Source organism: Mauremys reevesii, linkage group 24 (assembly GCF_016161935.1).
Source record: "Mauremys reevesii isolate NIE-2019 linkage group 24, ASM1616193v1, whole genome shotgun sequence".
Classification (NCBI taxonomy): Eukaryota; Metazoa; Chordata; order Testudines; family Geoemydidae; genus Mauremys; species Mauremys reevesii.
In genome coordinates this window covers 18,018,174-18,039,023 of record NC_052646.1, presented here as the reverse complement: position 1 = coordinate 18,039,023, position 20,850 = coordinate 18,018,174, and the positions used below count along the sequence as shown (strand labels likewise).

The window sequence follows — 20,850 nt, the reverse complement described above, 5'->3', positions numbered from 1 at the left end:
ATCCATGCTGGTGATCACCCCTTCGGCCTCACAAATTGAAGGTTTTATACATTGCTCTAGTAGCTTTCCAGGTGTCGAGGTCAGGCTGATTGGTCTGTAGTTTCCCAGCTCCTCCCTTTTCCCCTTTTAAATATGGCCACTCTGTTAGCCCTTCTCCCATCTTCTGGGACCTCACCTGGCATCCATGAGTTTGCAAATATTATTGCCAGTGGCTCCAAGATTTCTTCCACTAATTCCTTCAGCCCCCCTGGGTTGAACAGCTTCCCACTGATCTGAATTCATTCAAATTGGCCAGAACATCCCTGATGTGTTCTTTACTGATCCCGATCTGCAGCCCTTCCCCTTTGTTGTCCGTGGTAACTTCGCTGGTTTCCCGCTCACAAGTTCTTTTTTGTGGGAAGACTGAAGCAAAGCACACACTGAGCAGCGCTGCCTTCTGACCTTCTGTCACCAGCTTGGGTTTTTCTGGCCACTCTCATGATTCTTAAAGAAAATCTCAGGTTTTTTTCACCAATTTAAGGATTTTTTTAGCTCATGATCTCTCAGGACCATCTGGTGATTTGGGGTTTTCTGTGTGGGTGGGAGGTCCCTGCGCTGCCAGCAGCCCCAGATCAGCCCCCTGCAGAGCCCAGCAGCACTGATGGTTCCCCAGGCAGATCTGCGCCCCCCAAACAGCCTCTGCTCTCACACTTCTCACCCCCCGTCTGTCTCTAGGTTTGTACCAGCCGGATGCCCCAGCCATGGGCAGAGTCCCGATGCCACAGCAGAACGCTGGGGAAAGGGAGCTTCCGCCTCAGGGCCCCCACTGGAGAGCAGGGGGTCCTGCCACGCTGAGGGTCCTGATCCTTGCCCTGCTCTGGAGGGGTAAGTAAGCAGCACCTGCAGCCCCAGGGCAGGGGGAAGGGCAGAACCTGCACTAAGCGGGGCCAGGTCTGTCTCAGAAGTTGGAAGGGAGCCTGGCCAGAGGGGGAGGGGAGCGCAATGTCCCTGTGTGGTGCTAGGGGGCGCTGAGTGACAGGCAGCGGGGGCAGGGGGCTCGATGTAGGGAGGGATGGAAAGTAAATGGAGTGAGAATTGGTAGAGGACCCAGGGCTGGGCTCGCAGGGGGCTGTTGGTCAGGAGTGAGGGGCACCGGCAGAGCTGTGGGGGGAGTTTGGGGGGGGGGGCTCTGCTCTCTATGGGTCCCACTTCGATCCCTCCTCATCCCCTGCAGGGTCACTGTCCCAGCTGCCCGGATTTACCCTGACGGTGCCGAAGTCGGTGTCGGTGCAGGAGGGTCTCTGCGTTCTCGTCCCCTGCACCTTCACGTACCCAGCCTTGTACGACACTGACAATCCCTCGGCCCAGCTCTATGGAATGTGGTACAAGGAGCCTGCGACTGTGGACCACGATCCTCCCGTGGCCAGCAGTGCCGCCAGCCTGGGGGTGTCGCAGGAGACCCAGGGCCGGTTCCGGCTGACGGGGGATCCAGCTCGCGGTGACTGCTCCCTGCAAATCAGTGATGCCCGACGGACGGATGTGGGGAGATATTTCTTTAGGTTTGATAAAGGCCTGTTTGTACACACTTACCGCTCCAATTCCAATGGCACTGACCCTCCGCTCACGATCTCCGTGCCAGGTAAGCAGGGGCAGCTCTAGGCAAGCTGGTGCCTAGGGTGGCAAAATACAGGGGGCGGCATAAGGCTGGGGCCCCAGCTCATCCCACCGCTGCGAGCCGAGGAGTGGCCCGTCCCTGGCAGCAGGGGCAGGGACGCGCTACCGGCTCCGCTTGAAGGAGAGGGGCGGCCCCTGACCGGTAGCGCGGCCCCGCCTGGCTGCAGGGGACGGGCCGCTCCTCCGCCGCTTCTCCGCACCCGGGTCCTACACAGCGCGGCAGCCGCCTGGCTCCGGGGGGTGGTGGCTGAGCCCCGCCCCGCTCCGAGCCGCGTGGTCAGGGGGCGGGGCTGCGAGCTGTGGGCCGGGTGGCTCCTCCCCTGACTACGCGGCTCTGAGCGGGGAAGAGCTCAACCCCCCCGGAGCCAAGTGGCTGCAGCGCTGGGCGGGGCCGCTCCTCGAGGCGCGCGGGGAGCCGGGGGTGAGCAGCCAGGGCTGTGGGGGTGGCTAAGGGGCAGGGAGTCCCGGGGACGCTCAGGGGCAGGGAGGGGCGGAGGTTCTGTGGGGCGGTCAGGGGCCAGAGAAGCAGGGGTCGGATTGGGGGTCTCAGGAGGTGGGTGTGAGGCACCCCCCGACCCCATTACCCCACAGGCCCAGCCCTGAGCCCCAGCTCAGCGCAGCCCTCTGATCCGGACACCCCCGACCCCATTCCCCACAGCCCTGACCCCAGCTCTGAGCCCAGCCCCTCTGATCCGGACACCCCGACCCCATTCCCCACAGCCTTGACCCCCAGCTCCGAGCCCAGCCCCTCTGAGCCGGACACCCCCCTGACCCGATTCCCCCCACAGCCCTGACCCCAGCTCGAGCCCAGCCCCTCTGAGCTGGGCACCCCTGACCCCATCCCCACAGCCCTGACCCCAGCTCCGAGCCCAGCCCCTCTGGTCCAGACACCCCTGACCCCATTCCCCACGGCCCTGACCCCCAGCTCTGAGCCCAGCCCCTCTGACCTGGGCACTCCCGACCCCATCCCGCACAGCCCTGACCCCCAGCTCTGAGCCCAGCCCCGTTGAGCTGGACACCCCCCGACCCCATTCCCCTCCACACCAGACCCCCAGCTCTGAGCCCAGCCCCTCTGAGCCAGACAACCTCCGACCCCATCTCCCCACAGTCCTGTGCCCAGCCCCTGTGAGCCGCGCACCCCCCAGAGCCCAGCTCCCCACCGAGCCCTGGGCAACAGCAGCACCACCTCCAGGCAGTGACAGCCCATTGGCACCAACCATCACCCTCACCCAGCGACCGCCCATTGTGTAACTGCCAATGTAGACAGACCAGTAAAGCAGTTCATGTTTTTAAATCATGTATTTGGTGTATTTTCAAATTATTACAAATTAATTTTCACTAGTTATTTTTTACATTTCCAAATACATGTTACTATAGTATTGCAACTTTTTTTTATGGAAGGGGCCCCCAAAATTGCTTTGCCCCAGGCCCCCTGAATCCTCTGGGCAGCCCTGCCCAGTGTATGTGAGGAGCCGGGAGGGAGGGAAGCGGGGTCCCCTGGAGCCGAGCCCGGGGTGCGATGGCGGCGAGGGGCTCCTGGAATGTGTGAGGAGGTGAGCGGCCGGCTGGGTTCGTCGGTGCTGAGCAGGTAGCCCCACAGCCGGAGATCCTCGCCTTCCCTCCTGCCGGGGCTGGGCCAGGGCACCGTGAGGCTGAAGAGCAGCAGGTCCAGGGGGCTCTCCAGGTCCTCGGCCACGAGCATGTAGGGGGTGAGGGTGGTGAGCACGAACTGATCCACCTCGGCCACCAGCAGAGCTGCGAAGCCCAGGGAGGGGGCCGTGTTCTTTGCGCCACCCCGTAGCCGCGCCGCCACCTGGAAGTACCCCCACTCCGCGACGCCCAGCAGCTCCACCCGCATGGGGACAGTCGCAGCTGGGCCAGGGCTCGGCTGCAGTATGCTGGTAGCAGATCCCACATTTGGGGGGGAGCCCAGTGCTAGGGCAACAGGGGGTGTGAGTGGGGGCACTGGTGGGTGGGGGGGATCATGTCTGGGGGCAGGGGTCAGCCAAATTTTTTTTTGCTTGGGGTGGCAAAAAACCTAGAGCCGGCCCTGCAGGTAAGAGCAGCCGCAGTCACCGCTTGTGAGGGTCCCCCCCACTCTGAACTCTGGGGTACAGATGTGGGGACCTGCATGAAAGACCCCTTAAGCTTATATTCTACCAGCTGAGGTTAAACCTTCCCCAAGGCACAAATCCCTTCTCCTCTCCTTGGACGCTATTGCTGCCACCACCAAGTGAGTTATAGAAAAATGCAGGGAAAGGTAACTTGGAATCCCTCTCCTCCCAAAATATCCCCCAAGCCCCTTCACCCCCTTTCCTGTGGAGGCTGGAGAATAATGTCAACCAATGGGTTAGCAATGTGAGCACAGACCAGACTCTTTGTCTTCAGGACAGTAAAAATCAACCAGGTTCTTAAAATGTGTAAAAAAAGAATCACACCTGCTAAAATCAGTTTGGAAGGTAACTTCACAGGGTAAATAAAAGATTTCAAACACAGAGGATTCCCCTCTGGCTCAGCTTCACAGTTACAAAAAACAGGAATCAAACTACATCTGTAGCATAGGAAAACTCACAAGCTAAAACACAAGATAACCTAGCGCCTTTCCTTGCCTACTTCCAATATCTGTGGTTTTAGATCTATTCTTCCAGGTATATTTTCAGGAGATGTTGTACCTGCTCGGTCTCTCCCTCCGTCCACAGAGGGAACAACAAAGAGAGCAACAAACAAATCCTCCCCCGACCCCCACAGATTTGAAAGTTTCTTCTTTCCTCATTGGTCCTTCTGGTCAGGTGCCAACTAGGTTATTTGAGCTGATTAATCCCTTACAGGGAAGGCGATTTAGTACAGCTGCCAACGAGGGATTTGATGCGACTGCACACAGAGAGTTGTTACTCTTCCCTCTATATTTATGACACCGCTCACAGCCCCCCTGAGCCAGCCAGTCCCTGTCATGAGGCCGGATTGGGGCCACACCCCTAAAGGGCAAACATCTCATCTCCCTAAGCGATTCTCTTCCCTCTCCCCATGTCTCAGGGCTGATGGAGGAGCCAGAGATCCAGATCTCGCCGGCGTGGGTGCTGCCAGGGACGCTGCTGGCCGGGGAGCCGGTGATTGTGACCTGCACGGCCCCTGGGCGCTGCTCCGGGCCCCCTCCCCGAGTCACCTGGACGGGTCCATTCAACGACACAGCCCAGAATGTCTCAGCCCCGCTGGCGAACGGCACCTGGGCCCACAGCTCCGCGCTCAGCTTCACGCCCGGCCCGGAGGACCATGGCAAAAAGCTCGTCTGCAGCGTCACCTACAGGCCACCACAAGGACCTTCCACCCACAGAACCATCCAGCTCCACGTCGGCAGTGAGTGACCCCCCCCAAGCCCCTCCACGCCGGCCCCCAGCCCCCTCTGCTGGGATTCCCCTCCGGCTCCCAGCCCTGCCCTCCAGCCCTTCCCCCAACTCTGCCCTGGGCTGGGATCCCCACCCCCCACCAGGCACCCTCAGCCAGTTCTACTCCAGGCCCCTTCCCTCCACACCTTGCAGCCCCGTCTCCCTTGGGATCTTCACCGCTTCCTGTCCCCCTTGGCTATGGCTCCCCCCTCTACCCCCAATCTGCCCTGCCCCTAGAATCCTCCTGTGCTAGCATCTACCACCCCATTCCAGTCCCCCCTTGCTGGGATTCCCCCCCTCATACCAGCCACCCCAGTTCCCCCTGAGATCCCTCCGGGCTGTCGCTCCATGTCCAGAGACCTCGGCCCACCCTGCCCCAGGGCAAACCCCCGTTCAATGGCCTGTGACCCTCGTGCTGCAGATCCAGGGCAGAGGGAAAATCAGCTGCCGCCTTTGCGAGGTGAAGGATCAAATCAGGCATCAGTGTAAGGACGGCCCTTGTTCCCGTCAGCCGGAGGGAGATTTAGAAGGAATATGGCCCCCAGTCCCCTGCCTGTGTCTGAGCCCAGGCCCCAGCATAACCCCAAACCTCTGCACAGACCTCGGAGGAAACATCCGCGCTGCAATCAGAGACCCGCAGACCGACCCCTGCAAGCCCGACCCAACGGACCCAGACTCTGAGCCTCGGCGCCGCGGGGCTTTGAGGGCAGCGTGGACGGACCCTGCCAGGCCTGGCCAGCCGGTATCAGCGTCTGGCTGTTCTGGGTGCTGCTTTCAGATGCCCCTCTGGGTGCAGCCGGGCTGCAAAATAACCAGGCCTTGCCAGCCAAGCCTGTGGGCAAAAGGAGAGGGCTGGGGAGAGATGAACTGAGGGGAGAAGGCAAAGGACCCATGACGGGGGTGTCTGATTTCCCTGATGGTGGAAGTGTCTAGGGTGGGGGTGGTAGTGGGGTTATTTAGACCCCTGGCTCTGTCCCGCCCTGGGGAGGACACGTTTGGGGAGCAGGACGCTAAATGCCCAGGTGCCCAGCAGACAGTGGCGCTGGTGACGCTCGCTCAAGTACCCAGGCTGGAGCAGCCCAGCCCCTCGTTAGTGACTCTGCCAATTAGGCCATTTTTTGACCAACCAGTTTTGGTCCCTTGGGTTTCCATTTCCCACAGTTCTGTTTCCCCGGCGTGGCCCTAACCCGGCCCCTGGGTTCCGTCAGGCGCCTCTTGGGTGGGGCTCAGTCGGGTCTGTCGCTTCCCTTCCCCACCCACGGGTCTTGTGTCACCTCAGGGACTTTCCCGTCCCCCAGCTGATCTCACAGCGAGGGGCCGTGTCTAGGCTCAGGGATCACTAGCGACCTCCCCCCTCGGTGCTATGCAGCCCCCCTGATCTCCCCTGTGTGGTTTGTGTTACAGACCCAACCAGGCCCCCCAACATGACTGGTAACCAGACCAGCAATGGACACTCCGGTGAGAGGCCGCGCTGCGAGCCCTGGGAATCAGTGAGCGCCTCCTAGTCACGCTCTGCCCGCGCTCCGGGCCAGGCCCCAGGCTCAGCCGGGCCAGGCTGGTCCATGCCCAGAGGGGAGAGCCCGAGGAAGCCACAGGACTGTGGGGAGGGTGGGGAGGGGACAAACTTGGTTCCCTCTGTCTCCAGACCCCGGGGTGGCACTAGGGGGCGCTGGGCAGTGGGGAGGAGATGGGTCAGGGACCGATCTCTGTGACAGAGACCTGCTGCCATGGAAAGTCACCAAGATTGTGCGCCCACCCAAGAGCTGCTACTTTCCACACTGTGAGGGCTCCTTGTGTAAACAGCCCCCGTTTCCCACCCCAGAGGTGGCTGAATCTCGGTTCCTTGGCAGAGGATCTCTGAGGGGGTGTTAACTGCCTGCTCTTCTCCTCCAATGCCGGCCCCATTGAAGGCTGAGCGTGACCTTGTGTCTCTGGAGACCCAGGAGGGCAACTCCCTGAGCCTGAGCTGTGAGGCTGGGAGCAGACCCGACGCCACCCTGAGCTGGGCCAAGGGGAACGAGTCCCTGATCCCTGGCCAGGGAGGGGCCGGGCGTATGGAGCTGCCGAATCTCAGCAGAGGCTACGCTGGGGAGTATCGATGCTGGGCCAAGAATTCCACACTAGGGGCGCCGTGCTGCAGTGTGGCAAGGGGGCATTGGGGGCTGCTGGGCTGCGGATCAGGGAGTCAGTGGGGGACTCTCTCCAAGCTAATATGTTGCCGTGGGTATTTCAGCTCCAGTGAGGACTCTGCAAATCACCATCTCCAAAGCTAACAGGACCAACCCCCAGCTATTCCGATGTATTGCTAGGGGGTGGGGAGTGGGACATGGGGACTTTCCCCTCTAGTGGGTTCTGGATCCAATCTGGCCCTAGGACAGGGACTGGCTGGCTCAGTGTGCGAGTGGCTTCTGTTATTCCTGTTCCCAAATCCCAGCACCCTGGTTTTAAACAGGTCACAGCTCACAGCCCGGGAGGGCGACTCCCTGCGATTCCTCTGCTCTGTTGCCAGCAGCCCCCCCGCTGCGCTGGGCTGGGTGATGGGGGGGCCGAGCCGTCGAGGTTGCCCGCCCCATGGGGGAGAATCAGCTGTGGCTGGAGCTGCCCAACATGATAGCTGAGGACGGGGGGCTGTACGGGTGCTGGGCACAGAGAGAGGAGAGCTCTGCCCAGGGGATGTTCCAGCTGCTTGTTGAGTGTGAGTGGGGTTAACCCACGGGACTCCCTGCCACTGGATTTCTCTCTCTGACTATTGTCACTGTGTCTCCTGCTCTCCCCAGACAGCCCCCGGCTGGGGACAGAGCTGAACTCGTCCTGCCAACACCAGTGGCTCAGCATCATCTGCAGCTGCTCCCTGCACTCCCCCCCCCCCACCCAGCTCCAGCGGCAGGTGGACGGAGAGCCCCTGGCTGGTAACAGCTCACAGGGGCCCCTGCAGTTCAGCTCGTGGGCCCAGGGGGATGAGACTGTCAGAAAAGTATAGGGCACAATTTCCTGGTGCAAGTGCTGGAGGAACCAACTAGGGGCAAAGCTCTTCTAGACCTGCTGCTCACGAACCGGGAAGAATTAGGGTATGTCTACACTACAAGACTATTTCGAATCAACTTAAGTCGAATTTGTGGAATCGACCTTATGAAGTCGAATTTATGTATCCACACTAAATACACTAATTTGACTGTGTGAGTCCACAGTAACGGGGCCAGCGTCGACTTTGAAAGTGGTGCACTGTGGGAAGCTATCCCACAGTTCCCGCAGTCCCCGCTGCCCATTGGAATTCTGGGATTTCCCCCAATGCATGCTGGGGGGGAAATGTGTTGAGGGTGGTTTTGGGTAACTGTCATCATTGAACCGTCAATCACGCCCTCCCTCCCTCCCCGAAAGCGCCTGCGGGCAATCTGTTCGTGCACTTTTCTGCTCAGTGACAGCGCGGGCGCCACAGCACTGCAAGCACGGAGCCCGCTGCAGTTATGGCCGTTGTCAACTCCTCACACCTTATCGTCCACCTCTTCCACAGTCAGCTGCTGAGAAATCGAGCTACTTTTCAATGGTGCTGCAAGCACTGGTGGACCATGGGGGACGTTTTACCAACATCAACGTCGGGTGGCCGGACAAGGTTCATGACGTGCGTGTTTTCAGGAACTCTGGTCTGTTTAGACGCCTGCAGGAAGGTAGTTTCTTCCCGGACCACAAAATAACTCTTGGGGATGTGCAGATGCCTATAGTGATCCTCGGGGACCCAGCCTACCCGCTAATGCCCTGGCTCGTGAAGCTCTGTGCAGGCGCCTTGCACAGCGACAAGGAACTCTTCAAGTACCAGCGAGCAGCGTGACCTGTGACTGTTCAGTTTCTTTACAGAGAAGCTGAACCTGCCCCTGTTTCTTTACCAAGTTACTGTTGACTATCCTCTGCAGTTACATACCCCGTCCACCCCGCTTCCCCCACTTCCAACACACGTTTAAAAATAAAACACATGTTCCACTGTGACTTTACAAAGGTTTCTTTATTGATGACTTTGCGTTAAAGGGTTGAAACTGGGATGCAGACTGTGCTGGGTAGGGTGTGCGGTGATGTAAAGACCGCCTCTAAACTCGAGGAATGACAGGCTCCTGCTCCCAGAGCGGTCCGCAGTGCCGGACTGGTTGTTTCAACGGAGCCTGCCATCCCTCCTTTTTGGGACTCTGTGTGCGGGGGCTATGTGGCCTTGCAGCGGGGGAGGACGGATACAGATTCCTCTGCTGTGTGGCTCTGTGGTCCAGGACAGGGACCGTTGCATGAGATCTGTAACCCCCCTCGCCCGCTACAAAGTCACGTACCCCCCCCCACCCACACAGAACCTGCAAACCACCTCCCATACCGACCAGGGTGCCTACTGACTGCACTGTGTGTGTGACCTGCTGCTGATCCTGCCCCCATCTCGGTACCCTGCTAAAGGTGACTGTCCTATGCAATACCCTACCCCCTTCCCCACCCACCCCTTCAAACACAGTGTTGTGTAAAAAAGCATGACAGAAACAGTAATTAACAGCAAAGTAATTAACAGCAAAGGGGATGAAACTGGGATTGGGGCCTGGGTGAATCAGGAACGGAAGGAATTCTCAAAAAATAGGGTATGAGAGCTTTTGGGTACTAGTAAAAGCAGCAAAGAATCCTGTGGCACCTTATAGACTAACAGACGTTTTGCAGCATGAGCTTTTGTGAGTGAATACCCACTTCTTCGGATGCAAGTAGTGGAAATTTCCTGGGGCAGGTATATATAAGCAAGCAAGAAGCAAGCTAGAGATAACGAGGTTAGATCAATCAGGGAGGATGAGGCCCTGTTCTAGCAGTTGAAGTGTGAAAACAAAGGGAGGAGAAACTGGTTCTGTAATTGGCAAGCCATTTACAGTCTTTGTTTAGTCCTGAGCTGATGGTGTCAAATTTGCAGATGAACTGGAGCTCAGCAGTTTCTCTTTGAAGTCTGATCCTAAAGTTTTTTTGCTGGAGGATGGCCACCTTAAGATCTGCTGTTGTGTGGCCAGGGAGGTTGAAGTGTTCTCCTACAGGTTTTTGTATATTGCCATTCCTAATGTCTGATTTGTGTCCATTTATCCTTTTCCTTAGAGACTGTCCAGTTTGGCCGATGTACATAGCAGAGGGGCATTGCTGGCATATGATGGCATATATTACATTGGTGGACGTGCAGGTGAATGAACCGGTGATGGTGTGGCTGATCTGGTTAGGTCCTGTGGTGTTGTCGCTGGTGTACATATGTGGGCAGAGTTGGCATCGAGGTTTGTTGCATGGATTGGTTCCTGAGCTAGAGTTACTATGGTGCAGTGTGCAGTTGCTGGTGAGAATATGCTTCAGGTTGGCAGGTTGTCTGTGGGCGAGGACTGGTCTGCCACCCAAGGCCTGTGAAAGTGTGGGATCATTGTCCAGAATGGGTTGTAGATCCCTGAAGATGCGTTGTAGGGGTTTTAGCTGGGGACTGTATGTGATGGCCACTGGAGTTCTGTTGGTTTCTTTCTTGGGTTTGTCTTCCAGTAGGCGGCTTCTGGGTACACGTCTGGCTCTGTTGATCTGTTTCCTTATTTCCTCGTGTGGGTACTGTAGTCTTGAGAATGCTTGGTGGAGATTTTCTAGGTGTTGGTCTCTGTCTGTGGGGTTAGAGCAGATACGGTTGTACCTCAGTGCTTGGCTGTAGACAATGGATCTTGTGGTGTGTCCGGGATGGAAGCTGGAGGCATGAAGGTAGGCATAGCGGTCGGTAGGTTTTCAGTATAGGGTGGTGCTGATGTGACCATCACTTATTTGCACCGTGGTGTCTAGGAAGTGGACCTCCCGTGTAGATTGTTCCAGCCTGAGGTTGATGGAGGGGTGGAAGCTGTTGAAATCGTGGTGGAATTTTTCCAGAGTCTCCTTCCCATGGGTCCAGATGATGAAGATGTCATCAATGTAGCGTAGGTAGAGAAGGGGCATGAGTGGACGGGAGCTGAGGAAGCGTTGTTCCAGGTCAGCCATAAAAATATTGGCATATTGTGGGGCCATACGGGTGCCCATAGCGGTGCCACTGATCTGGAGATATATATTGTCAGCAAATTTGAAATAGTTGTGTGTGAGGATAAAGCCACAGAACTCAGCAACCAGTTGTGCTGTGGCATCATCAGGGATACTGTTCCTGACAGCTTGTATTCCATCAGTGTGTGGGATGTTTGTGTAGAGAGCCTCTACATCCATGGTGGCCAGGATGGTGTTTTCTGGAAGGTCACCAATGCATTGTAGTTTCCTCAGGAAATCAGTGGTGTCACGGAGGTAGCTGGGAGTGCTGGTAGCATAGGGTCTGAGTAGAGAGTCTACATATCCAGACAGCCCTTCAGTGAGAGTTCCAGTGCCCGAGATGATGGGGCGTCCAGGATTTCTGGGTTTGTGGATCTTGGGTAGTAGATAGAATAACCCTGGTCGGGGCTCTAAGGGTATGTTGATTTGTTCTGGTGTTAGTGTAGAGAGTGTCTTGAGTAGATGGTGCAGTTTCTTAGTGTATTCCTCAGTGGGATCTGAGGGAAGTAGCCTGTAAAATTTGGTATTGGAGAGTTGTCTGGCGGCCTCCTTTTGGTAGTCAGACCTGTTCATGATGACAACAGCACCTCCTTTGTCAGCCTCTTTGATTATAATGTCAGGATGGTTTCTGAGGCTGTGGATGGCATTGCGTTCTGCACGACTTAGGTTGTGAGGCAAGCGATGTTGTTTTTCCACAATTTCTGCCTGTGCATGTCGGCGGAAGCATTCAATGTATAGGTCCAGACTGTCATTTCAGCCCTCAGGAGGAGTCCATGTGGAGTTCTTCTTCTTGTGCTGTTGGTGGGAGGGTAACTGCATATCCGTGCGCTGTTCAGTGTTGTCCTGAAAGAATTCTTTGAGTCGGAGATGGCGAAAGTAGGCTTCCAGATCACCGCAGAACTGTATCATGTTGGTGGGGGTGGCAGGGCAAAAAGAGAGTCCCCGAGATAGGACAGACTGTTCTTCTGGGCTGAGTGTATGGTTGGATAGATTGACGATATTGCTGGGTGGGTGAGGGCTACCACGGTTGTGGCCCCATGTGGCAGGTAGGAGTTTAGACAGCTTACAGTCCTTTTTCCTTTGTAGAGAGGTGAAGTGACACAGAACCAGTTTCTCCTCCTTTTGTTTTCACACTTCAACTGCTAGAACAGGGCCTCATCCTCCCTGATTGATTTAACCTCGTTATCTCTAGCTTGCTTCTTCCTTGCTTATATATACCTGCCCCAGGAAATTTCCACTACTTGCATCCGAAGAAGTGGGTATTCACCCACGAAAGCTCATGCTGCAAAATGTCTGTTATTCTATAAGGTGCCACAGGATTCTTTGCTGCTTTTACAGAACCAGACTAACACGGCTACCCCTCTGATATTTGGGTACTTGAGCACTCTGCTGGGGTGCAGTGACAGTTTTCACGGCCCCTGGTGCCACTCCTTCTGGTTACTTTGGGTGACGGGAGGTATGGGACTTTGTGGCGGGGGAGGGCGGTTGCAGATACTCTGTGGGGGGGGGGCTATGTCCTCCTGGCTGCGGTCCTGCAGAACATCCACAAGGCACCGGAGCGTGTCCGTTTGCTCACTCATTAATCCAAGCAGCGTTTGAGTCACCTGCTTGTCTTCCTCACGCCACTCTCCTCCCGTTCGCTGTGTGAGCGCTGGTACTGAGAGAGGTTCTCCCTCCACTGGCTCTGCTGGGCCGCCTCGGCTTGGGAGCACCCCATAACTTCAGCGATCATCTCATCCAGTGTCTTTTTCTTTCGCCGCCTAATCTTTGCCAGCCTCTGTGAGGGGGATGCTGTGGCAGGTCTGGAGACAGTCGAAGCTGTGTGATGGGAGAAAGGGAGTGAATTCCTTGCAAAGATACATTTTTGCGAACAATGAACACAGTCTAGTCTGTGTCTGTGAACAACACCATGCACAGCACCTATCTCGTCCGCACTCCTGCAGCAGGCAATCCTGAAAGCATAAACTCTGCCCCTGTTCCACCCCATCGCAGTGTCCCCCGACCCTTGCACTTCTGGGTTGAGATCCCAGTGCCTGATGGTGCAAATTTCATTGTCGTGGGTGGTTCTGGGTAAATGTAGTCAGTCATTCCTTCCTCCGGGAAAGCAACGCCAGACAATCATTTCGAGCCCGTTTTCCCTGGATTGCCCTGGCATACGCCATAGCGTGGAAACCATGGAGCATGTTTTGCCTTTTGTCACTGTCACCGTATGTGTACTAGATGCCGCGGACAGAGGCGATTCAGCAGCACTACACAGCAGCATTCATTTGCTTTTGCATGACAGCAGAGGTGGTTATCAGCCATACTGTACCATCTACCATGCCATTGTAAATTGGCAAGGTGATGATGGTTACCAGTCGTATTGCATTATACTTTCTGCTGCTGTCATAGGTGCCCCTGGCTGAGATCAGCCGGGGGTGCAAAAGACAAAACTGGGAATGACTCCCCGAGTCAATCCCTCCTTTATGGTATCTAAAAATAGAATAATTCCTGCATAGAATATGGGGCTAGTGTAGTAGAGATCCAGTGTTTCAGAGAACCAGAGAGCACAGCCGCTCCGTGTCAGATTATTCAGGAGTGATGAGCTGCATGGCATTCACAGGGGGTGCTTCTGCAACAACCCCACCTGTGGCTTCCCTCCTCCCCCAGCCTTCCCGGGCTACCGTTGCAGTGTTCCCTGATTTGTGTGCTGAAGTAATACAGAATGCAGGAATAAGAAACAGTGACTTGTTACTGAAATGAAATAAGGGGAAGGCAGCCTCCAGCTGCTATGATTGTCCAGACAGGACATTAAGCAGTGTGTGGGAGAGGAAAACAGCATCCTGCTGCTATGACAGTCCAGGCAGTACAGAATCTTTTCTTTACACAGGAAGGGCGGGGGCTGATGGAGCTCAGCCCCCTGTTGCTATGATGAAGACGGTTAGCAGGCCATCTACTTATGGGCTGATGACGAGGACGGATACCAGTTGTATTGCACTACACCATCTACAGCAAGGCTGATGATGATGACGACGATGGATATCAGTCATTTTGCACTGTGAGCCACCCATAACGGGGAGGGGGGGGAGGATGCTACAGTACAGTGCTGCAGCATCGCGTCTGCCAGCAGCATTCAGTACACATAGGGTGACATTTAAAAGAGTCAAGAGACGGGTTTTTTTCCTTTTCCTTCTGGGGTTGGGGGGTGGTTGTACATTGACGAGCTATACCCTGAACCGCCGCGGACAATGTGTTTGACCATACAGGTATTGGGAGCTCAGCCAAGAATGCAAATGCTTTTCGGAGACTGCAGGAACTGTGGGATACCTTGCGTCCTCAGTCCCCCCTCCCTCCATGAGTGTCCATTTGATTCTTTGGCTTTCCGTTACGCTTGTCACACAGCAGCGTGCTGAGTCTCTGCTACGCTGTCTGTCCGGAGATTTTTTAAAAATACTTTGGACCAGGCGTAACATTACAGTAATTCCCCTAATTAGATGCAGGAGTCTCCGAGCGAGATCACCCTGAGGATGGTCACTGAGGGAGATAGAGAGCGCATGCTGTGTGAAAGCCAGCACAAACCAGGGCCCTATGCAGCTGTGCTCGGGGAGGCAATGCTCCCTGAGTACCTCATGAAAGCCTGGCGCGGAAAAGTGTGCTACCACAGAGCATCCAGTAAGGCAGCTCTCCCCAGGAACCTCCTGCGGAGGCTTTTCGATTACCTCCAGGAGAGCTTCGTGGAGATCTCCCAGGAGGATTTCTGTTCTATCCCCATATATATAGAGACCTCCTTTTCACATACTTCAGATTCCTGTTATATTAAGAATAAAAGTTTACATGTTTAAAGCACTTACCGACTGCTCCTTCCCCTGATTCAGGGTCCGGGTTAACGGTCGGGAAGGCTTGGTAGGGGATCTCCGTGAGGGTGATGAAGAGATCCTGGCTGTCGGGGAAACCAGCGTTGTAAGCGCTGTCGCCTGCCTCATCCTCCACAAACCCTTGCTCATCTTCCCCATCCGTGAACATCGCCGAAGAACTGTCCGTCGACACTGTCCCATCGTCAGAGTCCACGGTCACTGGTGGGGCAGTGGTGGCAGGCTCCGTAGCGTCCGTTTGCCGCTTTGATTTTTTGGTAGCCTTGTCTGGGGTCCTTGATTTTCACGCGGCGCTGCGTTGCATCCCGCCTTTATCCTCTGTCTCTCATGGCTTTGGAGACCTTCTTGTAGGTCTTTGCATTCCGTTTTTTGGAGCGCAGCTCCAAAAGCACAGAATCCTCACCCCACACACCGATCAGATCCAAGACTTCCCGGTCAGTCTATGCTGGGTCCCTCTTTCTATTCAGAGATTACATGGACTCCTCTGCTGGAGAGCTCTGCATCGCTGCCGGTGCTGCTGAGCTCGCCCCGATGTCCAACCACGAAATGAGATTCAAACTGTCCAGACAGGAAAAGGAATTCAAATTTTCCCGGGGCTTTTCCTGTGTGGCTGGTCAGAACATTGAAGCTCGGACTGCTGTCCAGAGCGTCAACAGAGTGGTGCACTGTGGGATAGCTCCCGGAGCTACTAAGTTTGATTTGCATCCACACCTAGCCTAATTCGACATAGCCATGTCGAATTTAGCGCTACTCCCCTCGTCAGGGAGGAGTACAGAATTCGAACTAAAGAGCCCTCTATGTCGAATTAAATGGCTTCCTGGTGTGGACGGGTGCACGGTTAATTCAAATTAACGCTGATAAATTCGAATTAAAGTCCTAGTGTAGACCAGGCCTTAGTATGGGAAGCAAAAGCAGATGGGAACCTGGGAGGCAGTGACCATGAGATGGTCGGGTTCAGGATCCTGACACAAGGAAGAAAGGAGAGCAGCAGAATATGGACCCTGGACTTCAGAAAAGCAGACTTTGACTCCCTCAGGGAACTGATTGGCAGGATCCCCTGAAAGAATAACACGAAGGGTAAAGGACTCCAGGATTGCTGGCTGTATTTTAAAGAATCCTTATTGAGGTTGCAGGAACAAACCATCCCGATGTGTAGAAAGAATAATAAATACGGCAGGCGACCAGCTTGGCTTAACAGTGAAATCCTTGCTGATCTTAAACGCAAAAAAGAAGCTCACAAGAAGTGGAAGATTGGACAAATGACCAGAGAGGAGTATAAAAATGTTGCTCAGGCTGCAGGAGTGAAATCAGGAAGGCCAAATCACACTTGGAGTTGCAGCTACAAGAGATGTTAAGAGTAACAAGAAGGGTTTCTTCAGCTATGTTAGCAAGAAGAAGAAAGTCAAGGAAAGTGTGGGCCCCTTACTGAATGGGGGAGCAACCTAGTGACAGCAGATGTGGAAAAAGCTCATGTACTAAATGCTTTTTTTGCCTCTGTCTTCACGAACAAGGGTGACTCCCAGACAGCTGCACTGGACAGCACAGTATGGGAAGGAGGTGACCAGTCCTCTGTGGAGAAAGAAGTGGTTTGGGACTATTTAGAAAAGCTGAACGAGCATAAGTCCATGGGGCCAGATGCGCTGCATCCGAGGGTGTTAAAGGAGTTAGCCGATGAGATTGCAGAGCCATTGGCCATTATCTTGGAAAACTCATGCCCATAGGGAGAGGACTGGAAAAAGGCTAATGTAGTGCCCATCTGTAAAAAAGGGAAGAAGGAGGATCTGGGCAACTACAGACCCATCAGCTTCACCTCAGTCCCTGGAAAAATCATGGAGCAGGTCCTCAAAGAACCAATTTTGAAGCACTTAGAGGAGAGGAAAGTGATCAGGAACAGTCAGCATGGATTCACCAAGGGCAAGTAATGCCTGACTAACCTAATTGCCTTCTATGAGGAGATAACTGGGTCTGTGGATGAGGGGAAAGCAGTGGACGTGTTATTCCTTGACTTTAGCAAAGCTTTTGATACGGTCTCCCACAGTATTCTTGCCGGCAAGTTAAAGAAGTATGGGCTGGACGATTGGACTATAAGGTGGATAGAAAGCTGGCTAGATGGTCGGGCTCAACGGGTAGTGATCAACGGCTCCATGTCTAGTTGGCAGCCGCTATCAAGCGGAGTGCCCCAAAGGTCGGTCCCATAGTCGCCCGGAGGGGGGGGACAGAGGAGCAATTTGCCCCGGGCCCCACAGGGGACCCCACGAGAGTTTTTTGGGGGCTCTGCAGCAGTGTCCTTCACTCGCTCCGGGGGCCCCAGAAAACTCTCACAGGACCCGGGTCCCCGAAGCATCTTCCGCTCCGGAGCGTCGTCGGCAATTCGGTGGTGGGGGGGTCCTTCTGCCCTGGGACCCGCCGCCGAAGTTCAGGGTCTTCAGCAGCATTTCAGCGGCGGGGGCTCCCTGCCACTGAAGACCCCAGGCCCCCTGAATCCTCTCGGCAGCCCTGGTTGGTCCTGGGGCTGGTTTTCTTCAATATCTTCATTAGTGATCTGGAGGATGGTGTGGACTGCACCCTCAGCAAGTTTGCAGATGACACTAAACTAGGAGGTGTGGTAGATATGCTGGAGGGTAGGGATAGGATACAGAGGGACCTAGACAAATTAGAGGATTGGGCGAAAAGAAACCTGATGAGGTTCAAGAAGGACAATTGAAGAATCCCATTCACTGCTATAGACTAGGGACCAAATGGCTAGGCAGCAGTTCTGCAGAAAAGGACCTAGGGGTTACAGTGGATGAGAAGCTGGATATGAGTCAACAGTTTTCCTTGTTGCCAGGAAGGCTAACGGCATTTTGGGTTGTATAAGTAAATTGAAAGATGTGATCGTTCCCCTCTATTCGACGTTGGTGAGGCCTTATCTGGAGTCCTGTGTCCAGTTTTGGGCCCCACACTACAAGAAGGATGTGGGAAATTGGAAAGAGCTCAGGGGAGGGCAACAAAAATGATTAGGGGGCTGGAGCACATGACTTATGAGGAGAGGCTGAGGGAACTGGGATTGTTTAGTCTGCAGAAGAGAAGAGTGAGGGCTGATTTGATAGCTGCTTTCAACTACCTGAAAGGGGGTTCCAAAGAGGATGGATCTAGACTGTTCTCAATGGTACCAGATGACAGAACAAGGAGTAATGGTCTCAAGTTGCAGTGGGGGAGGCTTAGGTTTTTCCCTAGTAGGGTGGTGAAGCACTGGAATGGGTTCCCTAGGGAGGTGGTGGAATCTCCTTTCTTAGAGGTTTTTAAGGTCAGGCTTGACAAAGCCCTGGCTGGGATGATTTCGTTGGGGATTGGTCCTGCTTTGAGCAGGGGGTTGGACTAGATACCTCTTGAGGTCCCTTCCAACCCTGAGATTCTGTGATTCTGCCCTGACCTGGACTGGGAGTGGGGACAGGGGCCTCCGGAACTTCTCTCTTGGCTCCAACCCTCATGGGAGCTACGCCACCCTGCACTTTGAACTCTGCCCCCTGCAGACCTTTGTCTCCTAGAGTCTATCCCCATCTCTGGGCCGGGAATGGGTGGGGCTTGGAGCCAGGATTCCTGGGTTCTCTTCCAGCCATGCCCCATGCTCTGTGTTTTTGCAGGTTCAGAGGAGACTGTCAAGCGGGTGATCATCGGGATGGCCTGTGGGCTTGTGGTCCTCATTGGCTTATTCCTTCTCGGGCTCTATGTGATCAAGTAAGTCTGAGTCCTCCCGCACTGACCCCCAACTGCCCCTCCCGCCCCCAGTAAGATCTCCCCTCCCCTTATCTATCCCAGTCCCCTGCACTCTAGCCTCACACTCCGGTGTCCCCCCTTTCTCCCTCCCCATGGGCTAGTCTACGCCCCCCCTCCCAGGCTTATGCATCTGTCCTGATACGTTTCCCTGCAGACTGCGGGGCTGGGCAACGGCGCCCCCCAGCCCCGAGGTCGGGGAGACAGCCAACGAGGCCAGCGTGATCTACAGTACCGTCACCAGCATCCCCATGGTATGTACCTGGGGGGAAAGGGGGACCAAGCCCACCTGCCCTTCCAACCCGACCCGTCTCTGCCCCCTCCACTTCTTCTCCTTCCCACCCCTATAACCAATTCATGAATATAAGCCAGGCATTCACCAGGGCACATGACCCCCCACGTGTGCCCAGTGCAATAAATGCACCCCTGCCACCAGCTTGGGCTCCCTGAACTGTGTGGGATCGGCTCCTGCAGGCAGAAAATGCACCTCATCCCTCGGGTCTTGCTCAGAGGAGAGGACGTGCAGCGAATGCATTCATGTGCACTCACAAAGTGCATGGGACTAGATTGGGGCTGCAATGCTGCCAATCCCTGGGGCATCTCCCGAATGCACCAGCTGGGCAAGAAATACATTTCTGCTGCTGCTTGCTATGGTATTAGGGACATATTCTCAGATAATGCATGCAGGGTGCACCTTGTCTGTTCCAAATATATGCACCCTGCAGAAAATGCAATGAACGCATCAGCATTGTCTATGGAACTACAACATGCATGGGATCAAATCATGCATTCACAGTGCATACAATGTACACAACCCCTTGCATATTGCTAATGTATGGCCAGTGCAGGCAATGCAGATAATGCATTAACTTAACCAGTGCTGCCCCAAGTGCTTGGTGCATGAAATGCAGAAAATACCTTTCCTGAACCTGTTCTGCGATGAGATGCAGGCGATGAAATCCTGCATTCGTAGTGCATGAAATGAAGATACCCACACACATGTTGCTAATGTGTGGCCTGTGCAGGTGAGGCAGTGAATGCATTAACCGAGCTGGTTCTGGTATGGGATTGGCTTATGCGTGCAGAGTGTGAAACACACCAATCCCACACCTCTTGCTAGTGCACGCCCAATGCCGGAAACACATTTGCACTGAGGGTGGGGGAAACGAGGCCTGGGGAAGCCCATGCAATCAGGGTGGATGCAAGTCTCTGCCTGGTGTCTCTGCCTTGCTTCTCATTCAGCATCACAAGACTCCAGCTGCCCGCCGGACAAAAGGCATCCAGGACGGGGCTGCAGCAGCAAAGGCCTCGCTAGGCCCCGGGAAGCTGGAAGAGCTGCACTACGCCTCCGTCGAATTCTCCAAGCTGCAGCACAAAGGGGGGGAGCCTTCAGAGGCCCCAGGCACGGAATATTGCGAGGTCTGGCGCAAATAGCCCCCTCGCGCCATGGGCCCAGGCTGGGCGTCTCCAGCCCATCCAGTGCAGGGGGATCACAGTGTGGAGGGAAGGGGGAAGGGGTCGGCCCAGGGCCCGACCCGTGATGTGGGAAACCTGGGTGCAAATCCCTGCTCTGGCCTGGACTCAGGGCGGAGTCAACTAGGCCTTGCAAATGCTGGAGCGCTGCATTGAGGGGAGGTATCCCAGAGTCCCCTGCAGCTGGGTCCCAAAGCCTGTCCCCTCCCAAACACCACTGCCCCTGGGGGAAAGAGCCTCTCACCCCTCAGTCACAGAGAATCTCTCTTCTACCCTGCCTGAGTCCTCAACAACTCATTTCATAGGTGGACAGGATGGTCATTCTCAGGGGCAGCAGCTGGAGGGAGTGGAGGGATGGGCTTGTGTCTAAGCTGCTGGCCAAGTACTCTGGGTTCTAACCTCTGTTTTGCTAAAAAATGCTGTAGGGTGAGGTTGGTCCAGTTGCTGCATCTGTCTAGGCTCAGTTTCCTTACCCCCCAAAATCGGGATAATAATGGTGCCCTGGGCTACTTACATTATAAACTCTTAGGGGCAGGGATGGTCTCTCGCTGTGTCTGAGCGAGAGACCATCCCTGTGTCTGGTACAACGGGACCCTTGTCTCTGTCGAGGTCAATCAGTGCCACATGATTATAACTTCTTAATAACGATGTTATATTAAAGGTAACTTGTTCACTCCAAAGCCAAAAGCATCTGATTGTAAAAT

At 55.2% G+C, this 20,850-nt stretch overlaps 1 protein-coding gene across 1 annotated transcript in view; it reads left to right on the top strand.

Moving 5' to 3' along the window:
* The window catches only part of LOC120390572 (myeloid cell surface antigen CD33-like), a 35,979-nt gene that overhangs the window by 4,542 nt on the left and 10,587 nt on the right, over positions 1-20,850 (top strand). Inside the window, exon 2 of the mRNA XM_039513305.1 lies at positions 715-864. Within this exon, the coding sequence (XP_039369239.1) occupies positions 741-864 (124 nt within the window). The 5' untranslated portion in view covers positions 715-740. The remainder of the gene's footprint in view (positions 1-714; positions 865-20,850) is intronic.